General features: G+C 41.1%; 1 protein-coding gene across 1 annotated transcript in view; it reads right to left on the reverse strand.

The window, feature by feature from the left end:
* Positions 1-4,867: 4,867 nt before the first annotated feature.
* The window catches only part of LOC123667188 (E3 ubiquitin-protein ligase Arkadia-like), a 104,200-nt gene continuing 90,851 nt past the window's right edge, over positions 4,868-18,216 (reverse strand). The window contains exons 9-16 of the mRNA XM_045601154.1: positions 11,759-11,875; positions 11,244-11,351; positions 10,225-10,293; positions 9,172-9,330; positions 8,755-8,844; positions 7,829-8,030; positions 7,315-7,427; positions 4,868-6,440 (exon numbers count right to left, since the gene is read on the reverse strand). Of these exons, the coding sequence (XP_045457110.1) occupies positions 6,378-6,440; positions 7,315-7,427; positions 7,829-8,030; positions 8,755-8,844; positions 9,172-9,330; positions 10,225-10,293; positions 11,244-11,351; positions 11,759-11,875 (921 nt within the window). The 3' untranslated portion in view covers positions 4,868-6,377. The remainder of the gene's footprint in view (positions 6,441-7,314; positions 7,428-7,828; positions 8,031-8,754; positions 8,845-9,171; positions 9,331-10,224; positions 10,294-11,243; positions 11,352-11,758; positions 11,876-18,216) is intronic.

Here is an 18,216-nt window from a genome sequence, read left to right on the forward strand (position 1 = left end):
ACTTTTTACTGTCGTATACTGTCATCCGTCAAATATCGTTAACCATTGGTGATACAGGCTCTAAATTTAAAAAGTTAATATTTGACATTGACATTTACATCCGCCATGTTTATTTCTCGAAACAACGACTGCACATATTATTTTTTGTTAAAATTGAAATTAATCACAAGTCACAAAAACGGGGATACGAAGATATTTAGAAATGCAGTGCTATTAATATATAATTGTAAATTCGGCAGCCGTCAACGATGAGCGTTTCATGATTAAAAAAAATAATGCCTACATGATCAGTTGATCACTCTCTATACATAATATTTTACAGAATCTCGTAGCCCTAGCGAAGTTATATCATCTAGCTCTACCATATACAATGTTTAGTCCTGGAATAGAATAATTACTGGATCACCATCACGCGTCACACCTCAAGTTATATAATTGTGATGTCAGTTTATGACATGCCATAATATGGCATTCATTTTCCATGTCAGTAAAGAGTCCGCCAGGCGGCTTTTGAAAAGCGCACGTTTGATACATCTTGCGCTATTTTGTATTATTTTATAGTTTTTTTTTTAAAGGAAATATGTAATTAGTTGTTATTTTAGTTTATTATAAATATACACTCATGTTACGTCAAAAGTTTTCACCATTTTTTAATTTGATAGCTAAAGTCAGATTTGCGAGCTCCATGGTAACGCCTTTGACCGTTACTGGAGCTTGTCTCTGGTTAGCAGAAGTCAGGTGTATTTTATAAAGTATTTATGGCGAGAAACCTAAAATGATGGCTTATGTCACGCTACATCTCGGTCGAAGATGACCCATATATCAGATAATATTGTGGCACTACTGGTATCATCCAAATTTATCGTAAAATACTTTGTTTTATAAAATAATGATGCAATAAATTTCCTGTGTGCTAGTCATTATTAGATATACGGTCATAAGAAAGCTGCACTTTTAAATAAATAGTGATTAGCCACGAAGACAAGCTGTCGCTAAAACGATGATATTTTGATGTAATTATCTTGCTGTGCAATCTGTATTTTTGACGTGACAACATCCAATAAACCGATGAACGCTAGCTGCACGCACGAAAAAGGATGACTCATTGGCCTGTGCGTCCGAGGAGATGTTATGACGTTGTCACGTTAAACTATCGTCCGTAAACCAGCTTTACAGACAACCAATTTTTGCTTCGAATTGGGATTTGTTCCTACTACAAAATGAATATTTTTGATTTGCAATTAAATACCACACTTTAATAAATAAATTTTTAGTTATATTGACGTTTTTAGAATTTTGATATGTACAAGACTTACAATTAGAGCTGCGGTAGTTTGACAAGTAACTGCAGAATCATAGGAAAGTCAATTAACAATTATGACTACTCTTTCGAAATACTAATTATTTTTGTGTCTTGCTTATGCAGCTCCGACACAATACTTTTTAGAATTTGTCTGTTTTGTGTGTGTGTGTGCAAAAAGTACTAAACAGATAATCAATGAAGCAAAGGTTATTAATCTCAGTAACAACATACCTTAAAAATTTTAACGTTTCAGTATTACCTCGATGTCGATTGTCTTTTTTGATATTTCTATTATTTATCATTAAACAAAAGTAAAATTAAAAGGGTGCAATAAGGGATGAAATAAATGAAAAATAAAATAAAAAGGTAAATTAATTAGCAGTGCATTTAATACAAATAAAAACGACTGAGCACAACGAGGCGGATGCAGCGCGCCCGAAGGCCGGCGCTGTACATTACACGGTACTTTGGTAAATGGCTGGCGACGTTGACAGCTGCCAGCCTCTGACGGGACGGCGAGCTGACAGCTCTGACGTTTCAGTTAAACTGACAGCTTGTGACAAGACATCGAGCTGACAGCTCTGACATTTCCATTAAACTGACAGCTTGTGACGGGACGTCGAGCTGACAGCTCTGAACAAATCACAGTTTCGAAAATTTACAAATAATAAACGTGCAAGAGACACTACGGTCTCTGTTGGATGCTGTGTACAGTTCCATTGTAACAGATAAAACAAAAGCCATACATAATTTCGCCTCTAACCTAAGAAACTTAAACGAAATTAAACTTAACGTGTTCCGAAATAAGGCACAATTTTAAGTAAATTAAAAAATTGAACTAATAATTACAGCAACGATACAAAATAAAAAATAAAATAAAACTTCGTTAGGATGAACGTAAAGACTAATATTAATAGATTTACATTCTTTGATAATTAAAAAAAAAACAAAGGTTAACACAAAATAATTGATAATAACGGGCAACAATACAGGTTTAAACCGAGTTCCTATATTTACAAAACGATTCGTTTTGCTTACGAACAGTTATTATTATTATAATTTAGAACAACACACCGACCTACCCTCCTCCTACATTGAGAAGAGGGCTATGCTGAGCTGTGGAATGTCACAGGCTCAATCAAATAAAAAAATTGAACAAGTTACATTTCAATTTCAACGGTCCGTAAGCAAAACGAAACGATTTTCAATATAGCAACCAGGTGTTAATGTACCTTTAACATCACAATGAGCGGTCAAACATCACATAATAATTACGTGGTACAGAGAATTGATAAAATTTATTTTGTTATTATTTTTAATTTGTAAAGTTCATGCAACACTTGAGCGCCCCTGTAACAATATTATCTTTAAAATTATAAATTTCAAATCAAACCTAATTTAACCGTACATGATATTGCCTTTAACGAACATAAAATTGAATCAACTTATTTATAGCCATTATCAATATTCTATCATCTCTGTTATTGTCAACTGTTAAAAATCTCCATACGAATACTCATACATGTACGGAGCTTACGTTAAAAGTATATCTCTAAAAATCAAATTCAGAGATCGATAGAACATTGAAGCCGACCGTTAGTGTTCGTACAAATGTTAATTTTATTGACATTTTAAATACATTTTAAATACTTTCTCGATTTTGAATCTCCGTAGTAAACAAAATAATAATATTGATAGCATTGATAAACAAAATTTAATTTATATTATATTATAACAAAATTATGAAAAATAATATTAAATTCTCCATGCAGAACAAATGAAGTTAATTTCGATTGACTGTACATTTGAGTGATCGATGTTCCTACAGACGAGGTCCCTGAACGACTTAAGTCGAGCAACCCAACTAAGTTTTTATTATGCGTTAAAAATATACAAAGTAAAACCGCATGACTCGACATAACTATGACGAAGTCTAAGGAAAATAAGTAACAAATTTACTAAGAAAGCCCCAAATGCAATAAAAGTAAAAATCCTAACTGAACTATTAAGATATAACAGGAAACGGATGTGAGGGCGCCACTGTAATATGTGTACAGCTCTGATATTAGACGACATAACATGCACAGCATGCTGTATTATAGCCTAAAAATATTATATATACTAATAATATAAAGTACAATTTTGTTCTTCTAAGATGAATTTGAGTTTGTATTGAATAAGCAGAGTCATCAAAAGTTACTTATTTATTATGGTTAGGATCTCATGCCGCTGGAGTGATGAACAAACCTACAGTCCTGATGGTAAGTGGTGTCCGTAGTCTAAAGATGCCGGCAACACCAGAAGCATCCCATGAATGGATCATTTTGTTAATTTATTATATATTGTATTTATTTGCTAAAGAATATATAATTGAATAAACCCTTTAATTTGTATTTTCGACTACCCTCCATATAACCATGCTTCAAAATTTTGGTATTTTGCATATGATTTCTAAAAAAATAATAATCAAATTATTAATTAGTGATACAGAAACGTCCTCAAATCCGCTAAAACAGTAAAATATAGTGAAAATGTTTCAAACTGGTGGCCGCGTTACACAACACTCAATTGTTACTCCAATTTCAGACATGCAACTATTTATATAAGTATACCCAAAAATATCCTCCAGAAAATATACAATTATTAGTAATTATGGAATTATCAATGGTGCCAAAAAGCTAAAATTATTTTGCAAATGTCACACAAAAAAGAAACTGGGTTAGACCAGTGCGGTCCAAGTTACGGAAAATATGAGATTTGGGAATGACCTCTGAGTGACATTGATCAAAAGATCAGTTGACGATTTGCACACAAAACCCATAACTTATACGCCGTTTCGAAACTAAACGACACGCGATTGAAACGAATCGTTTTTTGATATAGAAATCGGGCTTAAAAGCCTATTGGAACACGATATTACTGCCCAGTACTATATTTCATTTACCGATGGGTTACAATGGTGATACATCAGTACTGTTACGGTTTTTAGGTTATGTCTATAGTGTAAGGTATTTAATTTGTTTGTTTGTTCACGCTAATCTATAATACCCAGTTTAATTTAAGGAAAAAAAATATTTGATAAAATTGTAAACTTAAAAATGAAAAAGGCGAGTGAAACCGCCCGGCACACCTTGTTAAGCTTAATAATATGAAAAGTAAAGGTCTCGACCACCAGCTAATACGAACACCGTAGACGTACATGGCACTGCGACAGAAAGACGAGGGGGACGCCACACGAAACTACTGATAATTTGAAAATCTATAAAAAATATTATGAGACAAGAATTAGGACTTTATAATCAAATGATAAATTCTGAAAGTACGGAATTGTTTTTAACAATTTATTCAGCATTAGAAAGTTACTTATCCAGAAGTAACATAGGCTGTAAAAGGACACGCTGTGGCCCCGATAAAGGAAATTAACTCCTAGTTTGTTTACAAGACAAAAATTTTAAATAACATAATTTTATGACTGCATCTTTTCCAGCGTCAACTTTGTCAATAAGATAGTGTTCTTTCAAACCTAATTTATTAAGTATTTATTCTTTTACCTAACTTTCAACAGATTAACAATACTTTGATTTTTTGATCATTTGCTTGATAGTACAAAAAAATCTTGAAAATTCATTTATATTCTTGAATGCGTGTACTGTGGGATCGTCTAATGTTATAGAACTCGCGCGACGCCCCCGTCTCGTCCGTATCTAAGGCAACTAACAACGTAATATTAGTCTAGACTAACGTAAACACTAAGTAATGGAAGCCACACACCGACACCTCGGTCCCCAGACCGCCGACCTGTTGCGACGTGTTACAATTGCAGTCCCACTGTTGGGCTAATCTTTTCAACTTTGGAAATTTTTCGCCGAGAAATTTATTACACATTTTTTTTTGGATATTTTAATTCTAAATAGTGCTTAAATTCCTTAGGGACCCTCTAAGTCCAGTCTAACTGGACATTTAAAAAGTACATATTTACTAATTTAACAATTTAATGGAATAAGTTGGGAACAAATGTAAATTGCTAAATTGCCTGAATGTGTACAAATTGCCTGAATGTGTACAAAACTGTTACAGGTGGTAGATGAGTGGAAGTGGCGGTTATCGTTTAGACGCCTGACGTTTTCAAGGTTTTGGCCACTCAGCTCACATATTTTATCGCTACTTCTGAGATTAGTTGAGTACAAGAATTGAAGGTAGTCACACTGAAATCGTAACACGCTGCAAACACAACAGTTAGTAGAAAACGTAACAATGAAACTATTATGAACATTCGTTGTCACTTCAGCTGATTTCGATTTTTCGACACATTTACAATCATCATACTGCGCTACGGAAGCGCGAACCGACCGAACTTGTTAGTTCCAAGTAATACACAGGACGTGATGTCTACGAGCGCGACCCGACACCGTCTAAAACTAAAGCGGAAGCTCTCACTTCATTCAAAGCTCACAGGTAACAGAAGAGAGGATTTGGTCAAGTGAGAGCGGTCACACGATCAGCTCGAGGAATACTATTTACAAGTCTACGCAGGATACACGGTAGACGCACACACTTATTGCACGGCGACTATTATTGCTTATAACCGCGGGAGGACACCGACAGTCTTGTTACACGATTCATTCGATCCGAAGCGGAACACTCCTCCCGCACTCCACTACGCACATTGCACACCAGACGTTCCGACGATACGAAAACGACACTAAGGAAAACACTTAATCACTCGTTAAAAAGCGAAACAATAAAAATGCACGGCGCTCGCGACGTCGGCGTCCCGACGTCCGCGTCACAGCGACGTCCAGAACGTCGACGCCGGCGTGACGTGACGTCCCGAGCGCAACGGACGCGTCCGACGGACCTACCGTTAACCACTCCCGTATCGATATCCACACACGAACACTAGCGCCGCGCACGGCGGCTTCGGGTAACTTTGAATTACACGGGAGGATAAGAACTAAAATTATCGATTACTCGTTTACCTAACGACTAAATTATGGAATTTGCGCTCGAGGTTAATAGACTAAAGCTCACACACACGCGGATTGTACGCGGCCCGGCTCTGACGTCACTCGTGTCACTCCGAGTTGCTGAAGTACTCCGACGCGTTGCCTCTGCATATCGGACACGTCCGGTTTGACTGGAACCAACGGGGATGTAATTGAATATATTGTGCAATTAATAGGGTTTAGCTAAACTGTCATATGACGCCGCGTTGGCGCAATGGTCACAGCGACGGATTGTGTTTGTTGCGCTGGCGGTTGCGGGTTCGATCCCCGTACATGACAAATATTTGTATTGGCTATACAGGTGTTTGCCGTGGTCTGGGTGTTTGTGCAGTCCTTGTGGGTCTCCCCACCGTGCCTCGGAGAGCATGTTAAGCCGTCGGTCCCGGTTGTTATCACGTACACCTGATAGCGATCGTTACTCATAGTAAAGAATATGTCCGCCAACCCGCATTGGAGCAGCGTGGTGGATTAAGTTCTGATCCTTCTCCTACATGGGGAAAGAGGCCTATGCCCAGTAATGGGATGTTGCAGACTGAAGCGCAAGCGTAAACTGTCAGATCAAGTGGCGTACACCCCCATGCACAGTCGGTTAGCGGTTACCGTAGCTTATAGACGGCTGCAACACCAGAAGCATCGCAAGCGCGTGTCCAGGGGCTCTGGAAACCTTACTCACCACAAGAACACGCAACTTGAGGGTAGTATTATTCAGCTATGATCTTTTTGAGGTTGAGAGTTCAAGTGTTTCCCTAGATGGGCTATTCTTGATTGTTCTAGATTTCAAGCAGGATATATCCTTCTGAGGCCTACCTCGACGACTTTGAGTGATATTATTGTGATGAAAGAAATTAGCAATGAAGTATTATGGGATACTGAAGGAGGTCCCATGTTCTGTGTGGTAGCGTAACGGTATGTAGCAGTGTAGTGCGGTGAATTATAGCGTAGTACGCCGAACCCTACAGTAGCGAGCGGTGGTGTGGTGGGGGGTGTGGGGGCGGGGGCACTCACCCGCAGCCACTTGTCGACGCACTTGGCGTGGAACTCGTGCGCGCACGGCAGCACGCGCAGCGTCTGGCGCGCCTCGAACTCGCACATGCACACCACGCACGACGTCTGCTCGCCTGCAACACACAGCGGCGTTACTCGGGCGTACGGGTCTACTGTTTCATGCCAACGAACAACCCTCGTTCCGGTATCGATCGGTCTTATACGTAACCGTAGTGTTGTTCTCAAACAAAATAAAAAAGATTTACATCAATTTACATCGACAACTGATAAAAAAAGAGTATTGAACTATGTATTATTAGGGATAACTCAAAAACTACAAGTCAGATCTCGTAAATTTTCAAAGCTTTCAAATACAAAAAGTTATGAAAATCGGTGCATCTAGTAAAGAGCCGCGTCAAGAAACGCAAAACAATAAAGTCGAATTTCGATCCTCCTCTTGTGCCTTCAACAGATAAAGCTAGACCTCTCGCCCAGTTTTCCCCGCACCGATCTCCTACACAGCCCCCCCACTCACCCTGGTGCGTCTGCTCGGAGTACTTGTAGGAGGGCAGCAGCTCGATCTCGTGGCGCGCCAGGCCGCGCGGCTTGGCCTCCCCGAGGCGCTCGGCGAGCGACAGCAGCGCCTCGTAGTTCTCCGTCTCGGGCGAGTCGCCGGCCTCGTCGCGCGCCTCCGCGTACGGCGACAGCGGGAACATGGCCAGCAGGTTGAGGAACACCTGGCGGGGGACGGCGCCGTGAGACACTCGAGACACTTTCATACTACATTGTATCGACCAAAGTTGACAATCGAAAATAAATTAATTTTGTAGTTTTCTACTTGGCGTTGCGGGGCGTTGGCGCAACGGTTACAGCCATGGATTGTACCTGTTGCGCTGGCGGTTAAGGGTTCGATCCCCGTACATGACGAACATTTGTATTGGCCGTATAGGTGTTGGCCGTGGTCTGGGTGTTTGTGCAGTCCTTGTGGGTCACCTCACCGTGCCTCGGAAAGCACGTTAAGCCGTCAGTCCTGGTTATTATCATGTACACCTGATAGCGATCGTTACTCATAGTAGGGAATATAACCCGCATTAGAGCAACGTGGTGGATTAAGCTCTGATCCTTCTCCTACATGGGGAAAGAGACCTATGCCCAGTAGTGGGATATCACAGGCTTAAGCGAGTTCTCTTCTTCCTTTTTGCAACTACAGTTGTGATGTTCATAATTACAGCCCATATTGAAGCGAAGATCAAAGTAATCCACTAAATGTACCAAAGAGTTGTTCTTCTGTATTACATTTTCGGGACAACTTTGGGCAGATAGGTTCCATCCCACAATAGACACCTGCACCAACACCAGAAACGGTCAGTTACTAATCTTTTTTTTTCTGCAGACTGTTTGTTCCGAGTTTTGTGCTGGAGCCGATAGAAAGATATGTAGATTATAAGTGTGGCAAGTGACCTGGTAGGTAGGCGGTGGAGGTGGTAGTGACAGTGGGGACGCCACGTGCAGCTGTGCCGGCAACGCCGCAGACACCAGCCCGCCGCCGCCCTGTGACATGAATACAACGTGCTGTATTACGGCCTAATTGTACATATTAATATAGCATCTTAATCACATAGCTAGTTATTTATAAAGTAAACATGTATTAACAATAGATACAAACTAGAGACTAACCATAAATTACGTCACATGTTAAGAGGGGAGGGTCTACGAAGTGTGACATTGTGTGACAAGGGACGGAGTGCAATAATCGTGAAAATCCAATGACGTAATTTATTGATTTATTTCTTACAGTAATTATACCCACATCCGTTTGAACCCAGGTGTAGTATCGACTTAAATATTCGGCCAATCGGTGGCCAGGTCATCGCTCACCTGCGCGTGGATGTGGTGCACGTGCGGGTGCGCGGCCCAGCGCGGCGCGGCGCGCACGTAGGGCCGCGCGGCGCGCGAGCCGGCGCCCACCACGCCCACGCCCACGCCCACGCCCACCCCGCCGCCCACGCCCACGCTCACCCCGCCGCCGCTGCGCCGCTGCTGTACACGGAGGATACTAGATATACGTCTATTCTTACTTTATAATTATAAAAAATACTAGCTGCGGCCCGCGACGTCGTCTGCGTGAACGCTATACAGCACCAAAAATACCTACGACTATACCTTTTAAAATAACATTTATTTACCCGTTTCTTCTTTACGTTTCATATGTACAGAAATACCTCATAGATGGCGCTGCTTTAAAATTGTCTTGTCTACTTATATTCATTTAATTATGTTTATGGGCTTAGTTACTTATATTGCGTGATTTTTATAGTGTAAAGCTAGCTTATATAGCATGGTTATTAACATAATAACAACATTCAAATATGCGTCGTTAGATTGCACGTTACAGAATGCGTTGAAGAAATAAAGGTTCACTGCTCGTTCTCTGTAGGTGATAGCGTGATATTTTGTAGCCTATATGTTGACCCGACTTCTTAATAATATTCGTGCCAAATTTGAAGGAAATCCATGCAGTACTTTTTGAGTTTATCCCGGACATACATACAGACAAACAGACAAAAATTCTAAAAACTATATTTTTTGCTTCGATATCGATTTTAGATCACACCCCAAGTATTGTTTTAAAAAAATAATTCAATGTACAGTTTTGACTTTCCTACCATTTTATTATATGTATAGATTCTCAGGAATTATCTATTGAGCAGTTATATTTTATTTTATTGTAACCTCATTTAAGCCGGAAACAAATTTAAACAAACATTTTCACAATAAATCGAGAAGCTTAGATCTTCAAAACGTGTTACAAACATTTAGATATAGTTTTCTTTCGCGCTCTTTGTTGTAAATGGTTCAGAGGTTTTAGTGGGAAAGAAGAACCATCATAATTTTTCACTTAGTATAACAAATTATAGCTACAGTACTCACATGGTGATGGTGGGACAGCGCGTGCCGCGCGTGGTGCGGCGCCATCAGTTCCAGGGGAGTGCCCCGCGCCTGATAATGGAATACACATACATTAATTATTAACAAATACTGCAATTGGCAGTAGTAATAAAAAACACTAACTCAGGATCTCTATGAGAAAAACACCTGTATTACCTTTTTTGTATGTCATTTGTCATGAACGCGTATCGAACTCGCTACTAACGCTTTTCCATGACCACTGCGGATATTCGTTAATTAACTCACGAATTAGACATTATTACAACTACGTGTTAAGAATCAATATTGCAATGGTATACCGCAAGGATCAATATTAAGTCCACTTTTATTCCTAATATATATCAATCATAGAATAAACGAATCCGTTTCTTCATTTGAAAGAAAGTCAACGCTTTTGTAAGATAGGAAAAGACAATTTAGATAAAGGCAGTAGAATATGTACGATTTTTTATTTTCGTGTTACCCACACATTAGGAATTCTAAACATTTTTGAATATCATATCAAAAATTGACCGCTCCAGCGGGGATCGAACCCGCGTCTCCGACTAACCGTGTCGGCGCTCTAGCCAATTAAGCTATGGAACGATGTACCCGTTAGATCGAAATTTTTGACAGGATGATTCGTTTAAACCGAAAATAAAATCATCATGTAAAAAATTTCGATCTAACGGGTACATCGTTCCATAGCTTAATTGGTTAGAGCGTCGACACGGTTAGTCGGAGACGCGGGTTCGATCCCCGCTGGAGCGGTCAATTTTCGATATGATATTCAAAAAAAGGCACTAGAAAATAAATTCGATACACTAGGAAATCTAATTTGGATTATGTTTGATGTTGAACATCAATATACAAATTGTAGGATACTAGTCAGATTTATTTTGAAATGTCTTAGCACTTCAGAGCTGTTGCAATGATTCAATCCAAAGTATTAGACCGATCCCCATGACATCTTTAAATCTTCAAACGTCTGTAGAGGTGATGAGTGATGGTAAGGTGCGTACCTCAGCGGCGAGCAGCAGCGGCGCGTGGTGCAGGTCGGGCGCGGGCTGCAGCGGGGACAGCGCGCCGTCGCCGCCGCCCAGCACCTCCAGCCGCCCGCCCTCCGCGCGCTGCCCGCACCGAGAGAACGAACATCAACCACAAATAATCATAATCCGACAACCCTGGTACTGGCCTGGTAGGGCGCAGCGGGAATTTCCTGCTCAAATTATGGAGCAGCCCGACTGGGGTAGTACCTTGACCTTACAGAAGATCACAGCTAAATAATACTGTTTTCAAGCAGTATTGTGTTCCTGTTGGTGAGTAAGGTGACCGGAGCTCCTGGGGGGATTGGAGATTGGGTCGGCAACGCGCTTGCGATGCTTCCGTCTATAAGCTACGGTAATCTCTTACCATCAGGTGAGCCGTACGCTTGTTTGCCAACTTAGTTATAAAAAATAAAAATAAAAAACTTTTACCACAGTCGGAGTGTATTCGGCGTCGGTTCACATTGGAACCTCGAGCCACAAGGACTGACCTGCGAGTTGGCGATGTAGTGCGTGTGCGGGTGCGGCGGGGAGGCGAAGGGCCCGCGCGGGGGGGGCGGCGGCGCGAAGCTGCCGTGGTACTGCAGGCCGGGGTACACGCCGCCCATCTGCACACGAGCCTTGCGTCAGCACCCGCGCGACCGGGCGGCACCGAGCGACGGCGTTGCGTCTCATTGCGATCGGTTAGCCATTTGCGAATGATTTTTAATCAAATAGAAAATAACAATTTTACGTTTAAAGTTATAGAATAAATTGTAGAAAAAATATAAATATGATTAAGAATAAGACAAAATTATCGAATTTTCAAATCGCAATAAGAACGCAAACGACTCCCGAGTTAATATTTCAATCGCTCTATCGCCGCGATCGTTCAGAGTCGAAGTCGATTGCATTACATGAAAAGTTTCAAAAGAATAAGTTCTTAGTATGCATAATATTGATGTACAATTTCAATGTAACGTAATCGACTTCCTGAAATCAAAAAAAAAAAATCCTTCAACCAGAACACAAAGTAGCTGGCGCCTGTTGATTGATCGAAGCTTTGAAGATATTCGTCTCGTTCGTGTCAAATGAATACAAGCGTATAAATAAATATATACAAACTTGATAACCAAATATAAATAATAGACACATACAAAAATGTCGACGACAAACACAGTAATTTAAAACATTAATTAAATTAAAAGATTAACGATAAAAGTAAAGATACAGTATTATATCTGAATATTAAACAATACAGTAAACAAATACAATTATAATCGTCAAATATAAAAGCAGCAAATAAATAAATTAGAACGAGGTGATATCTCGCAGCTCGTCTCACAACGAATCATTCGCGCCCCTGTTAATACCGCACCCGACTCAGTTACAACCATTAAACGTGTTATCTTCACATTAAATAGAGCATATCCGAAGGAAACAGCCAAGTCTAATAATGAAAGCGACCAGCCAAATATTTTCATGTTTTATTTTTAAACCAATCTACAAAAAATACCAAAGCTTGAGTTGCTAGCGGCAAAAATGGTAAATAAAGTGTGGCGCGGTCGTCGAGAGCGTCGACCGGTGAGACGAGTCGCGATCGCTGGCGGATCGCTCACTGATCGCGCGACGCCGCGCTCTCATTGGCCGACCGCCGCGATCGCGTCGCCTCGACCGGCCGAAGACTCAACGACCGATAAGATCGTACACGAAGTACACGGAGCACATTCACAGGGTATCGTGGGTAACCGATGCATGCGACACACGAATAATAAAAAATATATATATATTTAAACGTGAGGGTTAGTCAACGGAAAGAAAAAAATATTTGGGAGGTCGCAGTCGACCGGGACTAGTGATTTTACTTTGGCCATAACATTGAACTGTTAAAACAAAAAAGTAATGCATTAAGTGTGTGGTAAAGAGCAAGTAACGCTATAGTCATGTCATCGCAGCAACTAGGCTCGATTACTTTCTAGACATTTTAAGATTAAACTAAGCGAATGAAAGTACGGCAAGTGTCGGCCGCCGCGTCGTCCGCTCGTCGTAAAGTAAACATCGCAGCGCAACTCTCGCCGACGTATTTACAGAACATAACAGAAGGAGCTCGTGTGCATGCTTCGACCTAGTTCCGACGCCACGGCTTACAACAAGGAAGTAACATTACATATGGCGCCAGAGATTGTTAAGAAAAGTGTTTATTTTAAGAGGAACAAAAAAAAAGTCGGTTCGGAAGTGTAACATGAATCAAACATTGACAACTCAATCACGACGCCGGCCACGGACGTCATCGATCGCTTAGCCAATCGGATCCAAATTTATCTCCGATTGGTCGAATAGCACAACGCTATTCTATGATTGGCCGAATGGTTCTGTCAACCGCTCTCTGATTGGTCGAGCCGCACTGATGTTAGTGCGCTCTGATCGGTCTAGCCAATGAAGCCTGTGGCCGGCGAGCGGAACCTAGTCTCCAAGCATTGTGCACTGAGTCTATGTATTACAAAGTAAAGTAACCGTGATGCACACGTGTCTACGCAGCCTACCGCCACCCGCTAAGTGACACTGCGTCTAGCAGCCGTAACACAGTCCAATCGCCTGCTTACTTATATAAATATATATAAATATAATATAAAAATATACCTTTCGCACTGTAAACTAATTACATAACAGGTACATAGGATGTATCGGCTACGAGTAACACGGTTTAGTTTGCAATGCGCGGGCCACAATCACACGAGCCAAGCTTTTATAAAAATGTCTAACATGACAGGTGCTCAGTAGCGGACGTCGCGTAAAAGATGTGACGTCACAGCCGACGCGCTCGCTCGGGTATATCTATCTACGCTTGTCGCTAATTCAGGCGGTGTCGGATAGTAAAGCAATTTGATAAACACAAGTAGCGGACGAGACTTGGTAGGGTCGTAGATGCAAAGAAATGTTTCGTCAAGCGAGTGTTCGGTAAACGGCAGTCCTGCGACCGCCGGTGACCTTCGGTTCGCTAGAGCGGTAGATAGATATACGGGAGGCGAAACCACCGGTTCGGACGTCGAGTGAATAAGAGTATTAGTGAGCCCGCTCCCGCACGCCATCTCACCTTAGAAAGTCGGACGATGCAAGACGCACGCTTCAAATACTACATCATTACATCAATATTGCCCAATGCGTCATTCTTGCAGCGTCCGGTACATAATAGTAAAGAATTCTTACAGAAAACGAGCTTAGAATGCGAGGTACAGTGGGCGAGAAAGTACGGCCAAACTATGTAAATAAGTTCCAGTGCAGTCGACACTTTGTCGCCCACCGTACGACTACGCGGCTATAACCGCAAGCTTACATATTACAAGCGACATTTACATATTATCACATAAGATTAACACTAGTACCCTCCTCACCGCAAGTTACCAATATCAATCACAGTATCGATAATCTGGGCATGCATATCAATCCGTGCTAGAGTTGACCAGTGTACATGTACACTACTGAGCTAGGTCGAGACATCGAGTTAACAAACTATAGTAGATGAAAGCGCTGGTGGACCGCCCCGGTAGTGACGAACAACGCGTGCCGTGTACAATGTAGCTCGAGGAGCGACCTCTAGTTGTTTCACTACGAGACCAGGTGTGGTCGATCCACTCTCCATTTCACGTCACACGAGAGTACATCAACGTCTCACATGAAGACGTCAGCGTCATACATGTATACGTCAGCGTTGCACATATGGACGTCAACGTCACACTTGAGGACGACAACGTTACACGCGAGGACATCAAAATTACACGTGAGGAAGTAAACGTCACGTATGAGGACGTCAACGTCACACATAAGGACGTCAATAACAAACAAGGTAACGTCGACGTCACACAAGGATACGTAAACCGTCACGAAACGGAAATGGAAATTGGATAGCATGAAGATGTGAATAAAATTGTACATTACATCTATAGTAAAAAGTTGTCATTAGCCACAAAACTTGAATGCACTTGGAACCGTATCGCTCAAAGCGCCTGTGCTATGCGATACTCGGAAGGTTTGTTAGTGATAAAAGCGTACGGGGAGACACAAGGCGCGTTGACGTCGAACAAAGAGCAGGACATCGCTGAGACTGGTGTAGCGGTCTCAGCCGATCTAACCTAGAGCAGGCGGCCCGGAGACAAACTAAGCAATACAACGCACCAGAAACCTGAAGCTGCAACCGGGACGAAAATGGAACCACATAACAAGTGCAACCACGACGTGAGCTCATTTACAGCACAAGTTTTAGAGCTTGAGTAGAAAAATGTCCAAATCTACAAAATATGTCAAATTAGCGAAATCAGAACATTGTTGTATCTTAGAAACCCAATAGCTTATCGCAGTTAAAGATTACAGGTTAAGATGGTTTTGGTTTTATAAGATGAACTATCTTCGACATTTTTGCGGATTTGGTTACATAGCTGTTGACTTTCGATATATAAAGTTACTCCGGCGTTGGAACTCACGAAGTGTATGACCTACTAGAGTACAATAGAGTCGCATCAGACATCCAACAAGCCACAGGTCCAGCCACGCACAAAATAATTTACAAAAAGACCTCAGTACAATAAAATTAAAAGATTTATTGACACTATCTAAACGTCAGATGCTAACTGATAACCCCGCAGGCCAGGGAAGCTGCAGCGGACCAAATGTCTATGTAGGAGTAGCGGTGCAGATGTGAGTAGGTGCATTGATCTAAAATCTCTTACTTAGAAAAAAATACAAAAACACACCAAGTCACTCTCCGACACAGCGACGGAGCAGCATATTCTACTCACAGAATACAGAATACGTTGCACAATAGCTGTGGGGAAGAATAGGGCAAATCTGCTATTTCAATTGTGCCATAACGTCAGAATAGTGACCGGTCACTGCCACCGTAATAGCTGTTTTTGACATTTTCGTCACGATGCCCAAAATGCAATCATAACGACATCGAAAACTCAAGAGCAGTTTAGTCAAAACTAACAATTACGATGACTGCGGTCGGCCACCGAGCACACGATTTTGACACATCTAAAATAGCAGACTGGGCCCCGGTGTGCGATACGGAATGAGCTACGAAGCTATAGGGACGATGGAAAGTACTAGAGATTCCAAATCAACGTATTGCATGCACGCGGCTGGGTCGTCCGGTGTGATGCTCCTCGGGTGTTAGATGGAAGCGTTATCTGGAGCGATCTCGTGACCGTTTGTTTGTTTTAGAAGTGTGACGGAAGTGTCAAGCGTATTGTTGTTTAGCAGATTACCCGTGTTAAAAGCATTTGAACTGGGGCTGTTGAATCGGAAACGGAATTGGTCGAAATGTTGGAAAAGTTTACTGCTTAGAATAAGGAATTTGGGGGTAAAAAATTTGATTTGAAGAAAATTTTGAGAATAGAAAAAAAAAATTGGACAATTCTAGAAATCATATTACAGAAGATAAGTTAAGAACTTTAGGATGTGCATTTGGCAACATTAGAAAAGTGAGATTGGAAGAGAGATCTACAAAAATAGATGAAGATTGGGTAATAATTCGGTCACTGTGGGTACGAAGCTCTGTGTGTTTCCGGGGTTGTGTGGGTGTGTACGGGGGTGTTGGGGGTGGGGCGCGGAGTAGTACCTGATAGCGTAAGTGCGCGTGCGGCAGCGCGGGCAGCACGGCCGGCCACAGCTCGCCCGCCGCCACGCCCGCCACCTGCAGCGCCACGCTTGTACCACGCTTGTTCCGCGGCGGTACCGGCCAACGAACGCGACACGCGATACGCAGAACGCGGCGCGGACGCGCGAATCGTGAAACGCGATATTTAAAGCAAAAACGGCTTTCTTACCATATTACATAAAAACAACATTATATAATTCCACTTTTTTGTTCAAAACAATTTTCGTTGAAGTATTTATGATCACGTTTTTTTTAATGGCTTAAAGAAGTCTACTATCACGTTTGACGGTTCACGCGACGTTTGTCTCGAAGAACATAGCTCGGCTACACATTTTTACACTATGCTACATCCAGCCCTGGATGGTGATTTCGGAGCGGAGCAGAATTTTGGCAGTGACGCCCTCTGTCTACCTTTTAAGACAAATTTGTCACAAAAGTATAATGCGCGACATTTCGTGACCGCGGCAAAAAAAATCCAATCTTTGGCATTAGCTAATTTCTATTTGGGTCACGATTTTTTTATGAAGCCAAAATTTTGGGCCCCAGAAGATATCATCTAGAACAGACGCCCGCGCTTTACCATAGATCCAGGGCCAAATGTGCCGGAGAAGTAACAATAGTGTAAGACGAACGATATTCCTCCGCTACCTCTTATCTCTATTATCGACTTGCGACCCTAACAATATTTTCCAGACAAATTCTTCATAAATGTCTATGCTATGCCCAGATTGACAAGAAATGACAACGATCCTTCTTACAATCGTGCGACAAGATATTTAATTCATATCACTTATTGAATATTGTTCTTATTATATAAACAACTTAATTCTACAGAAATATAAAAATAGTTTCCACCAAGACAAACTTGTCCAAAGTGCTTGGCGTAAACCATTTCTAATTTAAAACTAAATTTGATGAATGTTGTTTCTGTATGCTTATAGTTACAAAATTAACATAATTTAACAAAAATAAAATTAATTGTAGGTTATATTTTAGGTAATTAATTAAAAATGCTTCTTTAGAATTCCTGTAATGTTTTTAAATGTTCATTATTACAATTTAGAGCGCGATTTGGATTTTATATGTGTCAGAAATGGCCAAATTTATTTAATAATGATTTAACAAATAACTTTATTAAATATTTTTAAAACTACAAAATAAAATTTTAGACCTAACATAACCTTAAATACTTTATTTAGATAATAAAAAGGGTCTCTACGAGCCTATCGAGTGCAGATCCAGATTTCTTGACAAGGACAGGAAGAATTTGAAACACTTTTGCTAAAAGGTAGACAATTTACAAATTGGAGAGAA

This window comes from Melitaea cinxia, chromosome 27 (assembly GCF_905220565.1).
Source record: "Melitaea cinxia chromosome 27, ilMelCinx1.1, whole genome shotgun sequence".
NCBI classification, from domain to species: domain Eukaryota; kingdom Metazoa; phylum Arthropoda; class Insecta; order Lepidoptera; family Nymphalidae; genus Melitaea; species Melitaea cinxia.